We start from the raw sequence: 19,806 nt of genomic DNA, 5'->3' as shown, positions 1-19,806 counted from the left end.
ATTCATCTATAGTATGTACTGAGAATGAACTAAAATATATACTGAAGCCATAAATTCTAATCAAAATCATTTAACAAAAAATACTAAAACAAATAGTAAACTAAATTGAATAGTTTACTAAATTAAGTAGCAATCACTCAAATTTGCATATCAATCCATCTATACATAGTACAAAAAAACTAATTATTGCCACAAAGAACTCTTTGGCTTTTCTTAAAGTACCTGCATAGTGAAACATTATATTGCAACCATATGGGCATCCAACACTTTTCCTTTGGCTAGAACTCTGATGCAAAAACCTTCAAAGAGTTTATTTTCTTATAGAGTAAGTACAGCATGGTTAAACTAATCCCAGCTGATGATTTCACAAAGCATGGCTATAAAGTGCCACTCAAACTTTCTATACTGCCCAAATCAGCAGATTCATAACTTGACACAACACTCAAGAGCTGCTTTCACAAGCCCGCACTTTACTAAATTCGGTAAATAGTTGCACCCTAAGCACTAGAGATACTAATGACTGTGTTGAAAATACACATGTAAACCCACACCCCTCATGAGCAAGTCTCTCAACAAACTGCATAAACAGACACAATATACTGATGAGCAAGGTAGATACCCATCTCCCCTTCATTGTGCCAGGGCAGCATTTCTATTTATATTAACTCTGATGGTGGTATGTGTGTGTGTCTGCGCGCGCCTGTGTGCAGGTTACCGGAGAGGGAGATCCATTCTTGCAGAGGGGCCCTCTGAAGACTCCTTTAATGCCCCGGTAGTGACCATTGCTGAGATGTCTCGAACTGATGACCAGGTAACAAGCCATGTGGGTTGCGGGCGGGAGGTGTAGAGTCTCAACTCCTCACCAGGCGACCAGCCTCGGAAATGCGGGCTGGTTTCTCAGCAGCAACAGTGATTGCCACCTCCCGAGACGAAGCGGCCAGCAGTAAGCAGGGGACGCTGCGGCCGCGCGTCCCGGCTCCTTGCCCCGCGCGGGGCTCCTGCTGTCAGCAGCAGCTGCTCTGACGGCGGCGGTGGCGGCAGCGGCAGCCACAGAGCACTTAGGGGACCCGGCGAGCCAGTCCACATGCTGCTCTGGCCAGGTGGCTGCTCAACCGCCGATCGACGCTGTATATTCTTTAAGGACAACTTCCTGGGTCCGCTAGGGGATCAGCAACTCCTCCTGCCTTTCCCTCCCGCCCCCGCCTTCGCACTCCGTGCGCGCTCAGGGGATGCTCAGGCGCGGGTCCCCACGGTCTGGCCCGGCGTCCGCGGCGGGGCTGTGTCTGCGGCGCCGCGAATCAGCGGCAGCGGCAGCCTTCGCGGGGAGAGTGGCGGGGAGTCCTCGGAGCGCCAGATCGCTGCCCCCGCTGCAGTGGCGGGAAGGGGGTGGGGAGGGACGGGCGGGCTGGGGGGAGAACTGGGAGTTGGGGACGCGGAGACTTGTGAGTGGGGGCTGTCAACGCGACGGCTGGGCGCCAACAGCGGGGCGAGGGGCTCGCCAGTGGCTCGGCGTGGCGGTGACAGCTGCGGCGGCGTCAGGAGGCTCTCCCGGTGCGGGGGGCGCCGCTCCAGCATCCCGCCATCAGCCGCCCTGAACCCCTGTCCCTCTCCGCCCTGTGTCTCTGGGCCAACTTTGTGCTGTGTTGGGGGCGGGGTCCTGCGGGGTCGGGGGGCGGTGCACGGTGGAGCAGTTGAGCGGGAGGAGAGCATTTTCTTTACTCTTTCCCCGCCTGCACGCCTTTAGCATTTCTTCCGCGCTCCGGCTGACGGCTGCGCTGGCCAAAGCAACAGCTCCCCACCCGGCTGTAGGGATGTGCTATGACGCCCCAAATAGGGCAAACAGATTAGAGGCGCTATAGTAGGTAATGGATGGAGGAGAAAGTAAGTTTTAGACAGAAAACTTATATAAGGAATAGAAACGAAACACACATACGTGTGTCTCTTTCCATCTATTCATCTGTCTTCAGAGTTATAAACATGCACTTACAAGTCTTTCTTGTTTCCTTAGAGGCAGATATTTTTGCTCTTTATAGGACGTTTGTTTCCTCACAAGCTTAAACAATCACCCTTAAAAAGTGTTTTTTTGTTTTTTTGTTTTTTAATGGACGTTGTATCATTTAGGGCGAATAAAGTCACCAGGCAGGAAGCCGCACTGAGAATTAAAGACTCGTGCAGAAATGAGCTGTGGAAGGAGAAGGAGGCTCTTGCAGAGTCAGGTATCAGTACGCCCTCTCCCCCACCCGCTAGCTGATCTTCCGGAGTTAGGTGATCTCTCTTATCCTTTTCAGATCTGTGTTGGGAGAAAAGGAAAGGTCGTCCGTTTTCCCTCTTTTGCCTTAGCACAGAATTAATCGCAAGATTAAGGCTAATGTACCCAGGCGTCTCCCCAATTTTCTCCTCTTCTAACATAATCCCCATCTGCATCCTGGATAACACTGAAGACCTCTCACAAATGACAGAAACCGGCAAAAAAGCAAGCAGGAAATTAAAATTCTCCTATTCTGGTAACTCATAAAACTCTTAAAAATAGTCCCATGAATATAACCTCTGTAACTGCCCAATAAAGGCTTGATTTTTGTTTACATTATTGCAATATCCTTAATGTTTTATTAAAAAACACACAGATGTATTTCTCATTTTAAAGGTTTCATATAATATCTTTCAAGCATTTTAAAAGTGTTTACATACTAGAAAATGACTTAGTATATAACGTGAAAATACCAATTTCTTTCAAACTTCTAGTTGAAAATTACTGATAATAAGGTATTGCAATGTAAATCTTGCAGGTTAATTACTTTGTAACTATCTTGTTGGGAAGAACTTTTGAAATTAAAAAAAATTACAGAAACAATAGATACAATATAAACACTTTTCCTTTTCTACTAAGATGTGTTTACTTAATAATGTTGTATTTATTTGACTTAGAGTTGCAAAATGTTTCCAAAGCTGAAAGTGAGTAATGCTGCTCATATATATGCTTTCAGACATATTCTATGCAAAGAAAATGTGTTCATAAGGAGTGAAATTTCAAAATCAGGTGAAATCTTTGCCAGAAAAAAAGGGGGGATTTTAAAAGGATATCGTGTGGCTCAGTCTATAATTACAATCTCACTCTTCATAAACGTAAGTAGCAAACAGCATTCAGTACCTAACTGTATACATTCTTGAATGGAATAGAAAAATGAATGATGTCACATGCTATGAATAACAATTCCAAGGATGCTTTACCTTCTTCATTAAGTAAATATGATTCCTAATAATGCTTGATTATTTTTAAGAATTAGGCATGCTTTTCTAAAATGAAAGGATTGACTTAAGTAATGAAAATGTATATAATTCAAATATACCATCCTATTATTATTTATTTTTTATTCAAAGTATCCATTAGCTATCCTGACAGTCTTGTTCATTTAATTATTATGTGCATTTGAGTTTTCCCATAGGAAACAAAGTAATCTAATCCCTTTTTATAGTAATGTTTCAAAGACTGAGTCATTTTTATAATTCTTTTAAAAATTCTAATTTCTTAAAAATTATTTACTTTTTGAGATCCTTCTTTGTTAGAAATGAATGATACCAATTCTGTTAATTTGCCATGTTTTTTAAATCATTTAGGGCGGGCTTTCCTGGTATCTCAGAGGTAGAGAATCCACCTGCAATGCAGGTCTGCAGGTTCGATCCCTGAGTCAGGAAGATCCCCTGGAGGAGGAAATGGCAATACACTCCAGTATATTCACCTAGGAAATCTCACAGACAGAGGAACCTGGAGGGCTACAGGCCACAGGGGTCACAAGAGTCAGACACAACTCAGACTAAACCATCACCATGGTTGTTCTTGGCTTTCTAATTTTTTGCCACCCATCTTAAAATATTTAGGCCAAAAAAAAAAAAAAAAACCTGACACAATTGTTATTCTCAGCCAATTTTAATAATAGTCTTTAAAACAAACAAAAGAATAATTCCCTTTTCCTTGACAGATTGTGACTGATGTCTATTAGTGTGATGTCATCATATGCAACAATTCTCCATCACTCCTGGCCTCTACTTTAAATGTGTTTTGCCCAATCTAAACAACAGAAATGTGTGCTTTTGTTTGCAGAGTTGCTATAAATACGAAGTTGACCAGTTGCATTGACTTATCAAAGGAGATTCCTTCCAACTTCAGTAATTAAAAATTTTCAGAAAAGGTGAAAGAAAAGGAAAACATTTTAAGGCTATATTAAATGAATTTTAGATACAAGTCAAATCCTATTACAAGTGTGAAAAGCAAACATCTTGCACAGTTTTACAAGGCCCTTTTATTAAAAGCAATATCTGATATGATGAATTCTCATTCTAAGGAAAGGGATATGAATGGCAAAATAGATTTCCGCCTATAACCAAATGATATTTCACATGATTCCAGGTTCATGGCTGTGTCATAGATGATTGATATCATGAGAAACCCACTCTTTATCAACATATCCCAAATTGATCCCCTTATCTCCATATCCACAGCCCCCACCTTAGCCCAAACCACCATTACTTTTTGCTTGAATCATTGCATTATCTTTTTAGCTAATCTCCTGTTTTCAATGTTGCCTCCGTATAAAATTTATTCTTTGTATCTCATAGCCAGAGTGATATTTTAAAAACATAGAGCATATCTTACTCCATCCCTATTAAATTACCTGTTGGTTTCATATCATCAGGTTTATAGAAAAATTGAGCAGAAAGTATAGAGGGCCCATATTGTTTCTCCCCCTTCCCCACACAGTTTTCCCTTTATCAATGTCTTGCTTTTGTGTGGTACATTTGTTACAATTGATGAGTCAGTATTAATACATATTATTAACTAAAGGTCATAGTTTACATTAGGGTTCATTCTTGGAGTTGTATATTCTACGAGTTTTGAAAGAATATATGACATGTATCTATCATTATAGTTGCATGCAGAATAGTTTTACTGCTCTAAAAATCATCTATGTTCCACCTATTCATCTCTCCTCCAATGCCTCTGAATCCCTATCAAACAGTAATCTTTTTACTGTGTCTTTTTTATGTCATTTGAAGAATGTCATATATTTGGAATTATATAGTATAATAGTTTTTCAGATTGGCTTCTTTCATTTAGCAATATGCATTTTAAACTTCCTTCATGACTGTCAATGGCTTGATACCACATTCATTTTTATTGCTGGAAGAGTTTTATAGTATTCCATTACATGGAATTGTGCCCCCCATAACCCACCCCCTAATGCTGAAGTCCTAACTCCTTTTTGAACGTGACCTTAATTGGAAATAATTTTTTTGAAGATGACAAAGTTAAGATGAGGTCATTAGGGTGAGCCTTAATCCAGTATGGTTTGTTTTCCTTTAGTTTCTAAGTTGTCTGACTCTGTGATCCCATGGACTTCAGCAAGTCAGGCTCCCCTGTCCTTCACCATCTCACGGAGTTTGCTCACATTCATGTCCATTAACTCTATGATGCTATCTAACCATCTCATCCTCTACTATCCCTTTTCATTTGCCCTCATTCTTTTCCAGCATCAGAATCTTTTCCAATGAGTCAGCTCTTCACATCAGGTGGCCCAAGTATTGGAGCTTCGGTTTCAGCATCAGGCCTTCCAATGAATATTCAGGGTTCATTTCCTTTAGGATTGACTGATTTGATCTCCTTGCAGTCCAAAGAGCTTTTAACAGTCTTCAACAGCACCACAATTTGAAAGCATCGAATCTTCTGCACTCAGCCTTCTTTATGGTCCAACTCTCATAGCCATACATGACTACTGGAAAAACCATAGCGTTGATTAGATGGACCTTTGTCAGCAAAGTGATGTCTTTGCTTTTTAATATACTGTCTAGGTTTGTTATAGATTTTCTTCCAAGGAGCACGTGTCTTTTAATTTCATGGCTGTAGTCACCATCTGTAGTGATTTTGGAGTCCAAGAAAGTAAAATATGTCATTGTTTCCACTTTTTCCCCTTCTATTTGCCATGAAGTGATGGGACAGGATGCCATGATCTTAGTTTTTTGAAAGTTGAGTTTCAGGCCAGCTTTTTCACTCTCCTCTTTCACCTTCATCAAGAAGCGCTTTAGTTCGTCTTCAGTTTCTGCCATTAGAGTGGTGTCATCTGCATATCTGAGGTATTGATATTTTTCCCAGCAATCTTGATTCCAACTTGTGATTTATCCAACCTGGCATTTTGCATGATGTCTCTGCAGATAAGTTAAATAAACAGGGTGACAATAAAAGCCTTCCCAATTTTGAACCAGTCAGTTGTTCCATCTCCAGTTCTAACTGTTGCTTCTTGAGCCACATAAAGGTTTCTCAGGAGACAGGAAAGGTGGTCTGGTACTCCTGTCTCTTTAGGAATTTTCCACAATTTGTTGTGATCCACACAGTCAAAAGCTTTAGTGTAGTCAGTGAAGCAGAAGTAGACATTTTTTCTGCAATTCTGTTGCTTTCTTTATGATCCAATGGATGTTGGCAAGTTGATCTCTGGTTCTCCTATCTCTAAGAATTTCCCACAATTTGTTGTGACGCACACAGTCAAAGGCTTTAATGTAGTCAGTGAAGCAGAAGTAGATGTTTGTCAGGAATGCTCTTGCTTTCTTTATGATCCAACAGATGTTGGCAATTTGGTCTCTGGTTTCTCTGCCTTTTCTAAACCCAACTTGTTTGTACATCTGGAAGTTTTCAGTTCACGTACTGCTGAAGCCTCTCTTGAAGAATTTTGAGCATAACCATGCTAGCATGTGACATTAGTGCAATTATACGCTACTTTAAACATTCTTTGGCATTGCCTTTCTTTGGGATTGGAATTGAAAACTGACCTTTTCCAGTCCTGTGGCCACTGCTGAGTTTTTCAAATTTGTTGACATGCGGCAAATTTAAAGTTAAAGTGAAGCACTTTAACAGGATCACTTTTAAGATTTTAAACTGCTCAGCTGGAATTCTATCACCTCCAGGAGCTTTGCTCATAATAATGGTTCCTAAGGCCCACTTTACTTCACACTTCAGGATACCCAAATCTGGGTGAGTGACCACACCATCCTGGTTATCTGGATCATCTTAATGATGCCTTTTCTGTATATTAGTTCTGTGTATTCCTGTCACCTCTTCTTAACCTTTTCTGCTTCTGTTAGGTTCTTACCATTTAATGCTCTTTATCATGCCCATTTTTACATTAAATGTTCCTTTGATATCTCCAATTTTCTTGAAGAGATTTCTAGCCTTTCCCATTCTCTTGTTTTTGTCTATTTCTTTGCATTCTTCATTGAAGAAGGCCTTCTTACCTCTCCTTGCTATTTTCTGGAACTCTGCATTCTGTTGGGTGTATCTTTCCCTTTCTCCATTGCCCTTCACTTCTCTTATTTCCTCAGCTGTTTGTAAAGCCTCCTTAGACAACCACTTTGCCTTCTTGCATTTCTTTTTCTTTGGGATGATTTTGGTCACCATCTCCTATACAATGTTACAAGCCTCCATCCATAGTTCTTCATACAATTTGTCTACCAGATCTAATCTCTTGAGTCTATTTGTCACCTCCACTATATAATTATAAAGGATTTGATTTAGGTCATATCTGAATGGCCTAGTGGTTTTCCCTACTTTCTTCAATTTAAGCCTGAATTTTGAAATAAGGAGTTCATGATCTGAGCCACAGTCAGCTCCAGGTCTTGTTTTTGCTGACTATACAGAGCTTCTCCATCTTCAGCTGTAAAGAACATAATCAATCTAATTTCAGTATTGATCATCTGGTGATGCCCATGTGTAGAGTCATCTCTTAGGTTGTTGGTAAGAGGTATTTGTTATGGCCAGCATGTTCTCTTGATAAACACTTCGTTAGCCTTTGCTCTGCTTCATTTTGTACTCCAAGATCCAACTTACCTGTTATTCAGGGTATCTCTTGAGTTCCTACTTTTGCATTCCAATCCCCTATAATGAAAAAGTCATCTATTTTTGGTGTCATTTCTAGAAGGTCTTGTAGGTTTTCATAGAACTGGTCAACTTCACTTTCTTTGGCATCAGTGGTAGGAGCATAGACTCAGATTCCTTTAATGTTGAACAGTTTGCCATGGAAATGAATGGAGATCATTCTGTCATTTTTCAGACTGTACCCAAGAACTGTATTTCCAACTCTATTGTTGACTATGACTACTATTCCATTTCTTCTAAGGGATTCTTGTCCATAGTAGTAGATATAATGGCCATCTGAATTAAATTTGCCCATTCCCATCCATTTTAGTTCACAGATTCCTAAGATGTTTAGCTCTGTGGGATCCACTGTGGGCTTCACTCAACAGAAATGAATTAGGCTGCCCCCTTCCATGGGGGGAACAGAACTGGCAGCACGGAAGTCTAGCATCCTGCTGCCCCAACAATGCTAACCTGGGCCACCACAGATCCAGGGGGAAAAAAGAAAGAATTTCTTAACTTTGTCAGATGTACATGTATGCGAGACCACAGATACCTTTGATTCTTTCATTAAAATTAATCATTCTGATTATATGACTAAATACAAATTTACAGAGGTAAAGTCCCATTTATGCTCAAGGCATTCCGAGAAAGAGATACTGCCAGAAAGAAAAAAAGGGGGAGGTGGGGAGCAGGGAGAAAAGAAGAGAGGAAGAAAGGTGAGGAGAGAAGATGAGAAAGTCTTCTTTTTCTGCAGCAACTTTAAAACCCTTAACATAGTGAGATAGTGATATTTCCTCTCTGAAATGAACCTACAGGAATTTAAAACTGGGTTAAGAGAGATTAAGGGGCCCTTTCTCTATTAACACATAAGGTATAGCATTTTGACTACTATCTCCTAACAAATCAAATAACAAAGACTGTGCTGATGAATTAATCAAAGTCAAGAAAACAGGATAAGATTCCTTCAGACTTCAACATCTAATTTGGCAGGAAGACAACAGTAAGTCATACAGCTAAATCTATACTGTGAACTCTAAGAATACAGGGCAAAGGATATGAAACCAAACTGACTTCATGGAATTCGTTAAAATTATTTTCCAAGACAAGCATTCAAGTGAAGAATCAGTTCAGTCATTTGGATTAATTAAAACTACATCATAGAGAAATGATTGATACTGACTGATGTTGCTCCAAGTCATCAAGAGAAGGACAAAATAGCTCCACCATAATTCAGAGATACACAACCAATCAAACATGACCTATCCAAAACTCTCCAACTGCAGAGCACCATATTCATTCTACATTCTTTCCTCTCCTCAAGGATGAGTCTCTGAAGTATACAGGAGGTGGAAGAAAAACTTTAGATTACAGAATCATACACACACACACACACACACACACACACAAGCAAGCAAAAAACAGGAGTCCTTGCTGCTTACCTAGCATTTTGTTCATTTCACAGTTTCCCAAAGCTATGCCACTAATCTGACAACACTGTAGAGAGAGAAGTGAGCCCTGCTGCCTGCAAAGGCCAAGAAAAACAGCTACTATCCTGTCTACCGGTGCTCAGAATCCCAGTAGGGTCTGGAAGGATGGATGGTAGTGCAATTCATTATAACTCTGACCCCCTTCTGCTTTTCCTAGAACATGGCCCTCTCATATTTAAAGGCAAGAACAATTCATTTAAACACAAGGAGCCTTTTCCAGACTTGATCATTCTTGATTTCCCAGGACCACATTTCTAAAATACAACCTGATTGTATGTACTCTTCAAATTTAAAATGAATCTTAGTTCAGTTCAGTTCAGTCACTCAGTCATGTCCAACTCTTTGCGACCCCATGGACTGCAGCACACCAGGCCTCCCTGTCCATCACCAACTTCTGGAGTTTACTCAAACTCTTGTCCATTGAGTCAGTGATGCCATCCAACCATCTCATCCTCTGTCGTTCCCTTCTCCTCCCGCCTTCAATCTTTCTCAGCATCAGGGTTTTTTCCAATGACTCAGTTCTTCGCATCAGGTGGCCAAAGTATTGGAGTTTCAGCTTCAGCATCAGTCCTTCCAATGAATACTCAGGACTGATTTCCTTTAGCAGGGACTGGTTGGATCTCCTTGCCATCCAAGGGACTCTCAAGAGTCTTCTCCTATACCACAGTTCTGTTATAAAATTGCTTCCCATCACTTTAGAAATGATACAAGACATATAGATTCTTAAGCATACAGAACATTTCCCTTTTTTCTTCTTTTCAATCCCACTATGCATATTGAAAAAAGGAAACAATACCAGAATCTCAGTATCAGAATAAATTAAGGAAAGGGAGTTGAGGAAATATTTATGGAGTACCATCCATTTGCCAGTTACTTTATATTCATCATGCCATTTCATATCTGTACCGATTGCTTTAATGCAGGTAACATAACTGAAGCTCAGAAAATTTAAAGATTTTATCTAAGGTCACAGAGCTAAGTAAGTGATAGAGCAAGAATCCATGTGTGTCTGACTCAAAGCCTAGGCTCTTTACATCTATGCTGTCTTTTTATCCTGCATCATTCAGCCTTTGGATGATCAGAGAAGAATAAGCCGTGGGCTCCTACTTTCATCAAGCTGAAAATCCTCTGGAGGAAAATTAGCAAATGTGGATGTTTTTACTAAATTTGAAGCATGAGAACCAATCATAATTCTGCATTGGAGGCTAGGTTTTATAAAAATCTATATAGGACTTTGGGGAAACCAGGTGGTACTAGCGGTAAAAAACCCTCCTGCCGATGCAGGAGACATAAATAAGGGTTCAATCCCTGATCAAGAAGATCCCCTGGAGGAGGGCATGGCAACCCACTCCAGTATTCTTGTCTGGAGAATCCCATGAACAGAGGAGCCTGGCAGTCTACAGTGTATGGGGTTGCAAAAAGTTGGAGATAACTGAAGCAACTTAGGGTACACATACACACACACATATTTAAAATATAATTTATATATTTATCATTCATATCACATGAGCCAGGGCTCTTATATCTTATGTTTTATGAAAGGCATATAAAAGCAGTTATGCCATTAGCTATATAAAAAGTCCCATATGAGTTATAAAAGGAATCTGGTCTTCTTAAAAGTATTCCTGCTTTCAAACAAAAGGAAACAGAGAATGTAATCTAGCAACAGAATAATGATATACCAGAAGACTTCAGTTTTTACTATGTTTATTTTCATATTTTAAATTATTTACAGATGAATTGGTTTGTAATGTCTCCATTTGTGCTGTTAAATTGTGCTGAACTGGTTATTTGCCTTGTGACTTTGTGCAGTTTCTAGAAAGGAGTGGGACTGGGAGCCTTTCTCCTAGAAAACTCATTTCTGGGGTAAACAACTCAAACTAGTACTGACTAATAAGTTTATCTCATTAACATTTCACATAGCTTTTTTATGTCATAAAATTTTAATAAATCGAGGTTTTTGTTGTTGTTGAAATGGTTATCCTATAAAATTTTCTTTTACTAGGGTAATTTTTCATCTCCCTCTACCTGTAAGACTGTTTCTTTACTTATCATTAATCACACTTCATGCAAATCAACTACACAGGCAAAATGCCAACACCAAAAGTCTTAATGAAAATTTAAACATTTTTTAATGAAATACTTTCATTATGAATCAAACTATATTAGTTATAAGACATAATATCTAATTAACTTCTAGATATAAATATAGTTCCATTCCCCCCTCAAAGAGCTTTATTTCTGAATTCCCTTCAATATTGAACATTGCATTTTAACCCTTGAACTGTGAAGGTGTTAGTTGCTCAGTGGTGTCAGACTCTTTGCGACCCCGCCAGGCTCCTCTGTTGGTGGGAAGCTCCAGGCAGGAATATTGGAGTGGGTTGCCATTCCCTCCTCCAGGAAATCTTCCCAACCCAGGGATTGAACCCAGGTCTCCTGCATTGCAGCAGATTGTGCACTACTGTCTGAGTCATTGCAGCTAATCTCCTTATAGATTTCTAGATTTCCACATTAAAGGAAATGCAGAATGTGAGAACAATGCAGTTATCATGGGTGATGGGCATGCATGCGTGCATATACTCAGTAGCTCATTTGTGTCCAAATCTTTGAGACCACAAGGACTATAGCCCGCCAGGCTCCTCTGCCCCTGGAATTGCCCTGGCAAGAATACTGGAATGGGTTGCCATGCCCTCTTCCAGGGGATCTTCCCAGCCCAAGGATTGAACCGAACACACGTCTCCTGCAACTCCTGCAGGCTGGTTCTTTACCATTGAGCCACCAGGGAAGCCCTGATGGGGCTTTTATGTCATAATTTTTTTAACATAGCTTTTTTTCTGTTATGGTGATATTTCAAGGCAAAATCCCTGGAATATTCATGTATATTTGAATTTAAAATAAAGGAGAACCCTTCATATACTACTATTTATTTTAATTTCATTTTAAGCAATAAATAACATATTTTTAGTTCTCAAAAATACCTGTTTTTCAAATAATAAAAAAAAAAAAAATGAGCTCAAGGATATAGAATACAGATCAGTGGTTGCCTGAGGTAGGGTGGTGGGAAGAGGTTCAAAATGTACAAATTTCCAGTTATAAAGTGAATAACTCATATGGATATAATGTACAACATGGTGACTCTAGTTAATAATACTGTGTTGCATATTTGAAAGTAACTAGGAGAATGGATTTTGAAAGTTTTCATCACAAGAAAAATAATGCTGTAACTATATGGGTGATGAATGCTAACTGGACTTATTGTTGTAATCATGTTTATCATCACTTGTACCTGAAACTACAACCCATATAAAAAATTGCAGATTTATTCCTACCATTTTTCTGAATTTCCACATTTCTGGGAAATTCATACAAGCATTTAATTTACCATTGAAAATTTCTATGTAGAAAATATTCTATGACAGCAACATAGCAATGAATAATTAGAATAATATATAAGGGTTAACCCTGAAAAAAAAATGCTAGAATTAATAATCTTACTTCAGCTGCAGCCTTAACAATCTCTCTTAAGACTTTTTAGGAAAATTGCCAACATGATTATAATGGTCATGTCCAAGAAAATGTAAGAGAATCTCTAGAAAGTGTTGACAGGCCTTTTCTATAAATATTAAAATTGATAATAAACATGTGAGTATAACTTTGTTGAAAAGCAGCAAGGATAGACTCACTGCTTAGACTTTGGGAAATGCAACTTAACATCAAGGATTAAAACTTCTAAAACCAAGTGTATTACTTAGCCTGGAACAATAATTTTTAAAAGAGGCAAAATGCGTAATGGCTCAACCACAATAGAAGTTAATTTTTCAATTGAGTAATCTTTGAGGTAGACATTCCTGGTCCAGTAAAAGGGTCACTCCCTCCACATGGTGACTAAGGGACACAGCTTTCTTTTGTCCTTCAGACCTCTTTCTCTGATGCTTACAGGCAGCCTAGGGGAAAGAGAGCCCAGAGGAAGCACATCTGCTTGTAAAGATGTTAGCCCACAGATGGTGTGAAATAACACTCTTCTATCCATTGGTTAGAACCCAGTCACGTGGTCACATGCAACTGCACATGAAACTGGGAAATAAAATTCCTGGTACCTAAATAGCAGAGAACAGAAAATTGGATCCATGACTGACTACCAGTCTCTGCCACAACATACATACTCTATGACTCAGCAAATTCACCTATGAGAATCCTAAAGAAATAATTATATATATTTATAAAGATTATACACAATTAATTTTAAGACAATACTTACATATATTTATAAAGACTGTAATAAAGTATGTTTATTAAGTGTTCATTTTAATAGTGAAAATAATCTCAAATGAAAATAATTAATAGAGCATCAAAATGATACACCATATATATACATATATAGTATATAGAATAATAATGCTATTATAAAGTAATTTAAAATAAAAAGTATACCATAACATTAACTGGAAAAATTTTTAAAAAATCAAGTCTAGGAAAGTATGACATGATTTTTGTTCTAATTAAAACTGTAAATAAATATAGATTTAATTACAGGTATAGATTCATGTACCTGTTACAGGTATAAGTTTATGGAGACATAACTGCATGAGAAAAATAAGGATGTATGTGTCCCCAAATTGATTATTTTGGGGGGTATAATTTTAAATGATTAATTTTTCCATTTGTATTTTCTACAATTATTAAATATTTCTTCATTAACTAAAATGAAAAATAAAAAATAGTAAATTAAATATGCTAAAATACTGAAGAGATTTATTATATGTTAATATTAAGAACAGTATAGAGCTGTAAATATGTCATGATTACAAGTGTGTATTTTTACAAATACATGTATACACATACACATGTAAAAATATAAATTATAAAGGCATTTATATAAATACATATACAGAGTTTTATTTAAGTTACTGGTATTATAAATAATATTCCCCTATTTTTAAATGTTATGCTCTTTTAACCATATTTTGAAGGTTGGAGCATTTTTATGAGAAGACAAACATCACTTAAAATCTAATAGTAATTCACTCTGAAAGTCCTGGAAGGACTATAGAATTATTGTGAGAAACAGTATTATTTTTTCTTCTTTAAATTAAATTGGGAAATTTAGTCTGTCTTTTGTTGTGAAGGTTGAGAAAATTAGTCTGCTTAGACAGACTGTGTAATGGGCTGAGTGATGGCTTGCCAAAAGATAGGCCCTAAGGATCCTGAGATGAAACCATTTGGATTACTCAAGTGAACCCTAAATTCAGTGACAAGAATCTTTGTAAGAGACAGAGAAGGTCATGTGAAGAAAGAGGCAGAAATCAGTGATGCAGCCAGAAACCAAGGAACACCAAGGAACGCTTGGCCTCACCAGAGACTGGGAAGAGGCGAGGCCAGGAATCTCCCCTAGAACATGGGAGAGAGCTTGGCCTTGCTGACACCTTGATTTCAGACTTCTGACCTCGAAAACTGTGAGACAGTTTCTGTTGTTTTAAGCCACAGTCTGGGGTAAATTGGTAGAGCATCCATGGGAAATACATGCAGAGTGGTTATACAAAATGAAATAAATCACTCTGCATAATAAAATAGCAAGAATATAGAATATTTTCCTAACCACAGGAAAATATGTTTGGGGGTCCCTGAATGGGAGGAAGAGGAGCATGTGGGAAACCAATCTCTTGGGAGAGAATAATGCAGTACAAAATGCAAGCCAGACCAAGGCAGGGATGAACAAGCAGCTGTCAAACTAAACAACCTTGTTTTACTTTGACGTTATTATCTGCTGCTGTGATGTTCTGAGCTTAATCACTATCTTTTACCCCTTATTCTTCAGTAAATTTTTTTATTTTTCTTAAAAGAATGGTGCTTCAGGGATTGCATGACCATGGTGTGCACTTCATGTCTATGGAGAGACAGGACAGGGAAGAGAAAGCAGTGAAGGAAGGGGAGAAATAGAGTAGGAATCCAGCCTTCAGCAGCAGCATGAGAATAGTCATGAGCCGTGAGCAGCAGAAACAAAAACCCGGAAATCTTCAGGGATTTGGAGGAGGCAGGGGACCATTCATATAGTACATAGGATGGGGCTCCAGTGAGTACATTTGGAGAAAAAAGGAAAACTGGACACAGAATGGCCACACACAGACAGATGGAGTTTTGGCTTATGCAAGAAGAAGTCAATTGCAGACAGAATTAAGTTCCAAGTTTCTTTTAAAATTAGCGAACTAAGGCCACACTCTGACCTTTTTCTTCCTCCTCCTTCTTTTCCATGTTATAATATATACTATTTTTTACTATGATGTATGGTAGGAACAGTCAAGTTAAATTAAATAGAGCCAATACCAATGACTTATTACCCAACTCGGGGGTTGTTACCAACAACAAACTATCAAATAACAGAGATGGTGAGGATTCAACCTCAGAGGGGGGAAAAAAGAAATTAAAAAGGAAGTCATTAAAACACCAAAGAGCAGTTTTTGCCATACATTGACATGAATCAGCCATGGGTGTACATGTTGTAATGTAATTAGCCTCCAATTAAAATAAATTAAATTTTTTTTTTTTAGGGTAGCATTTTGTTTATTAATAGCTCACAGAATTGATACGAAGTTTGGAAAACATGTCTAAGAAAATATAGGAGCCAGGATAACACTGGTGTGCATAAGCAGGAAATAATCATATAGATCTGGTTAGTAGTACTAGAAAGATTTTGTACCTGCAGATATTTGCAGAGTGTATATTTTTGTATAATATATATGTCCTCCATGAGGACAAGGCATTTTATCTCTTTTGTATACTAATTCCAATCTCTATAATAGTACCTGGCACATAGTAGAGGCTTAATTAATTGACAAACACATGTTTAGTAAATAAATACATTTCCATCCATGTATTAGTACAATCAGATTAAACGTTTTTTTTTTTTTTTCCTTTTCCTTTTTTTTTTTTTTTTATTAGTTGGAGGCTAATTACTTCACAACATTTCAGTGGGTTTTGTCATACATTGATATGAATCAGTGCCTGGTGCACTGGGAAGACCCAGAGGAATCGGGTGGAGAGGGAGGTGGGAGGGGGGGATCGGGATGGGGAATACGTGTAAAATAAATTAATTTTTAAAAAACATCAAAGAGCAGGGAAAAGGTAGAAAAGGAAAGAAATGCAAGCAGAAGGGAATAGTAAAGCAAGAGAAGCTTGTGGAAATGGGTAGAGGGATGAAAAAGTAGGATGATACAGGAGTGAAATAATAATAAAAATAGGGTAAAAATCAAACAGTGAGAAGTCAGGAAAAGTTGTAAGGGATGAAAAGAGAGTTCAGCAGGAAAAAAAAAGAGGTAGAAATGGAGATGAAAGAAGGCTTAGAATACAGAACATTGTATCAGCAGAATATGGCAGTTTATATTAAACTCGAATATTTTTAGAGCCTATATAGAATCATTTCAACTTTCTGGCTTTTATTGAGAAGTGTAGTCAATTTAAATTTTAAGTACCACTTTCCAAAGACCATAGAATTTTGGACTTACCGCACTCTAAGAGAAGTTAGGTACTTTGGAAATACATTAATTCCCTTTTGACGTTTAGCTTTTGCCATAGAACCAGTGTTTGCTAAGTGACTCATGAGCTCAAAGAGCTCATTTCTTCCTCAAAGTGAATATTCACTCTTGGGGAGCAACTTTTATATGAGGAGGCTCCAGGGCAGGGTTGGAGCAATACAGGAGAAAGCTGAGGATGAAATAGCACTTAACTCCTGTTTTGAGTAAATTATTGGTCTTTTCTAATTCCAACATTCATTTTGTTATTTATGTGAATTAATATAAACTGTGAAAAACAAACTATTCTATGTTATAAAATTTGAAAAATGTGACTTTGGAAAACTTACAGTCATCCCTTTTAGTTTTATAGGAAAGAAGTTCTTACAAAAAGATGAGATGTGAAGGTGATGAATATGTAATAATGTTTTCATACACTTGCCAATTTAATGTGTTTGCATAAATATTTAATACATCAATCTTTTCAAGAAGAACATGTTCTGCATTTCAATGTGTCGTTTCATTTTCATCAGATTGGCCTATTAATAACGTCCCCAGAGAAGGTTTCATTATTTTGTGGACATTTCCAAAACAGTGATCAAATCTCTTTAATTTGTGAGTATTTAAGAAAAGGTAATTTTTTAGACTCTATGCAAAATCATCATTATATGTATATATGTGTGTATACACACATATATATTTATGTATATGTGTATATGTGAGAGTTATATGAGTAAAATCTGCTTTAGTTGATTTGTGTTCTAAAAAGCATAAAAAGCACAATTTGTATCAGATATGTAGAATGAAAAAAATTGTTGAAATTATTTTAAATTTCAGTCTAAAGTAGAAAAGATTTTGGTAAATGCCAACACCACAATTTTGTCCAAGTTCAAGTAATTTGTACAAAACACATGAACATTTTTCATGAAGTTTAGTCTAGCTTCACTCAAGTTATCTTTTTCGTTTCTATTCATCTAAACACAATCCCTCACTAAACTGATATCTCCAAATCTCAATCAAATTCAATTATTTTTCCAATATGTCTTCTCAAGTCATTGCCTGATTATTCCACATATAACTTTTCCCAATAACACTCTGAAGTTTTTAGTTTACTTCTTTACACATGCTCTTTGAAGTTATATTTTTTATATGTGCTTGCTGCTTACTAAAACTATCTGCTTTATCACTCAATGTTCCTATTCTTGTCTCATTTTTTCCATACATCACCTACTGGGGTATATGATTTTGAAATGCAAAAATTAATGAACAGGTCTCAATTAAATAGAGTTAGGAGACCAGAAGAGGGTGCTGTCACACCCTGCTACAGTAACAGAGCCCAACAGGAAGAAGAAAGTTCCTCTTCTTTCCTGGCAAGGACTCAATTAGTGAAAAGCCACAGACTTGTTGTTTTCCCAACTTTATTTTCCTCTCTATAAAAGCTTTTTCCTTCCCTTGCCATGTGGGGATTTGCACATAGCTTGCCATATTTGCAGATCCCCAAGTGCAATTCTCTGCTGGTCCTCAATAAACCCATCTTTGTTAGACAAATATCTGGCAGTCTATTTGTTTGAAGTCAACCGAAACAACAGACAAAATGATGGTAAAACAAAACTACAGACCAGATATCAACTACTGAGAATCTCTCTAGTGTCTTACACTTAAGAGGCAGCCCTCTCTCAGCTTTTAACGTTGCTGCAGCTCCTGAGGGTCAGGAGGACAGAGGCTATACTCCCAGGACTCTTTAGGGCAGGTGGGCACTACTTTCCCCCAGGGATATCACAGATCATCAAGTGTTGAACCTCTCTGGGACTGGTAGAGTATTCTTGCTGCCTCCTTCAACAAAGAAACAATTGAGAGGTGGAGTGTTGGCGAGCATTCAGGCTGCTGTTCTCCTCAGAACCCTTTCACAAAAGGTTTAGTTTAGTAAAAATAAAGTTTGAAGACACAAGAAGGGGAAGAGGTGAAAAAGAGAGAATATATATGAGACTATCAACATTTGAATGTAGAACATACACTCCTTTGAGGACAGAGATTTTATTCAGTTTAATTTCAAAAGCTTTTGCACAGCAAAGGAAACCATAAACAAAATGAAAAGACAAATTACAGAATAGGAGAAAATATTTGCAAACAACACAGCCTACAAGGGACTAATCTCCAAAACAACTCATGGGACTCAATATCAAAAAATGGGCATAAGACCAAAACAGACATTTCTCCAAAGAGGAACATACAGATGACTGAGAGGCTCAACATTGCTGATGATTCAGTTCAGTCGCTCGAAATGCAAATCAAAACTACAATAATATATCACCTCACACCAGTCAGAATGGCCATCATCAAAAATTCTACAAACAATAAATGCTGGAAAGGGTGTGGGTAAAAGGGAACACTCCTACACTGTTGATGGGAATGTAAACTGGTACAGCCACTATGGAGAAGCGTTTGGAAGTTCCTTAAAAATACACCAATATGCTACTAGACATATATCTGGAGAAAAATGTCATTCAAAATGATAATGCACCCCAATGTTCATTGCAGCACTGTTTGCAATAGACAAGATATGGAAGCAACCTAAATGCCCATTGACAGATGAATGGATAACAAAGATGTGATACATATACACAATGGAATATTATTCAACCATAAAAAGGATGAAATAATGCCATTTGCAGCAATATGGATGGACCTGGAAATCATCATACTAAATGAAGTAAGACAGACAGAGAAAGATGAGTATTACATGGTATTGTTTATAGGTGAAATCTTTAAAAAATGATACAGATGAACTTATTTACAAAACAGAAATGGAATCATAGGCTTAGAGAACAAATTTATGGTTACTGAGGGGAAGGTTAGAGGGAGGGGAAGATTAGGAGCTTGGGATTGACATGTACACACTGCTATATTTAAAACA

The 19,806-nt window shown here is 37.8% G+C and overlaps 1 protein-coding gene and 1 long non-coding RNA gene across 2 annotated transcripts in view; one reads left to right on the top strand and one right to left on the bottom strand.

Annotated features, from left to right (window-relative positions):
• Positions 1–1,353, bottom strand: part of ZNF804B (zinc finger protein 804B) — a 513,851-nt gene extending 512,498 nt beyond the window's left edge. The window contains exon 1 of the mRNA XM_043463407.1: positions 716–1,353. Coding sequence (XP_043319342.1) covers positions 716–823 — 108 coding nt within the window. The 5' untranslated portion in view covers positions 824–1,353. The remainder of the gene's footprint in view (positions 1–715) is intronic.
• Positions 689–19,469, top strand: LOC122438495. Its single transcript, XR_006268572.1, has 5 exons — positions 689–811; positions 2,122–2,216; positions 2,985–3,123; positions 17,426–17,507; positions 19,431–19,469. It is a non-coding gene; the product is annotated as an uncharacterized LOC122438495 (long non-coding RNA).
• Positions 19,470–19,806: the final 337 nt, after the last annotated feature.

Source organism: Cervus canadensis, chromosome 3, assembly GCF_019320065.1.
Source record: "Cervus canadensis isolate Bull #8, Minnesota chromosome 3, ASM1932006v1, whole genome shotgun sequence".
NCBI classification, from domain to species: Eukaryota; Metazoa; Chordata; class Mammalia; order Artiodactyla; family Cervidae; genus Cervus; species Cervus canadensis.
The sequence above is the reverse complement of the archived record's forward strand: the minus strand, read 5'-3'. Positions and strand labels throughout refer to the sequence as shown.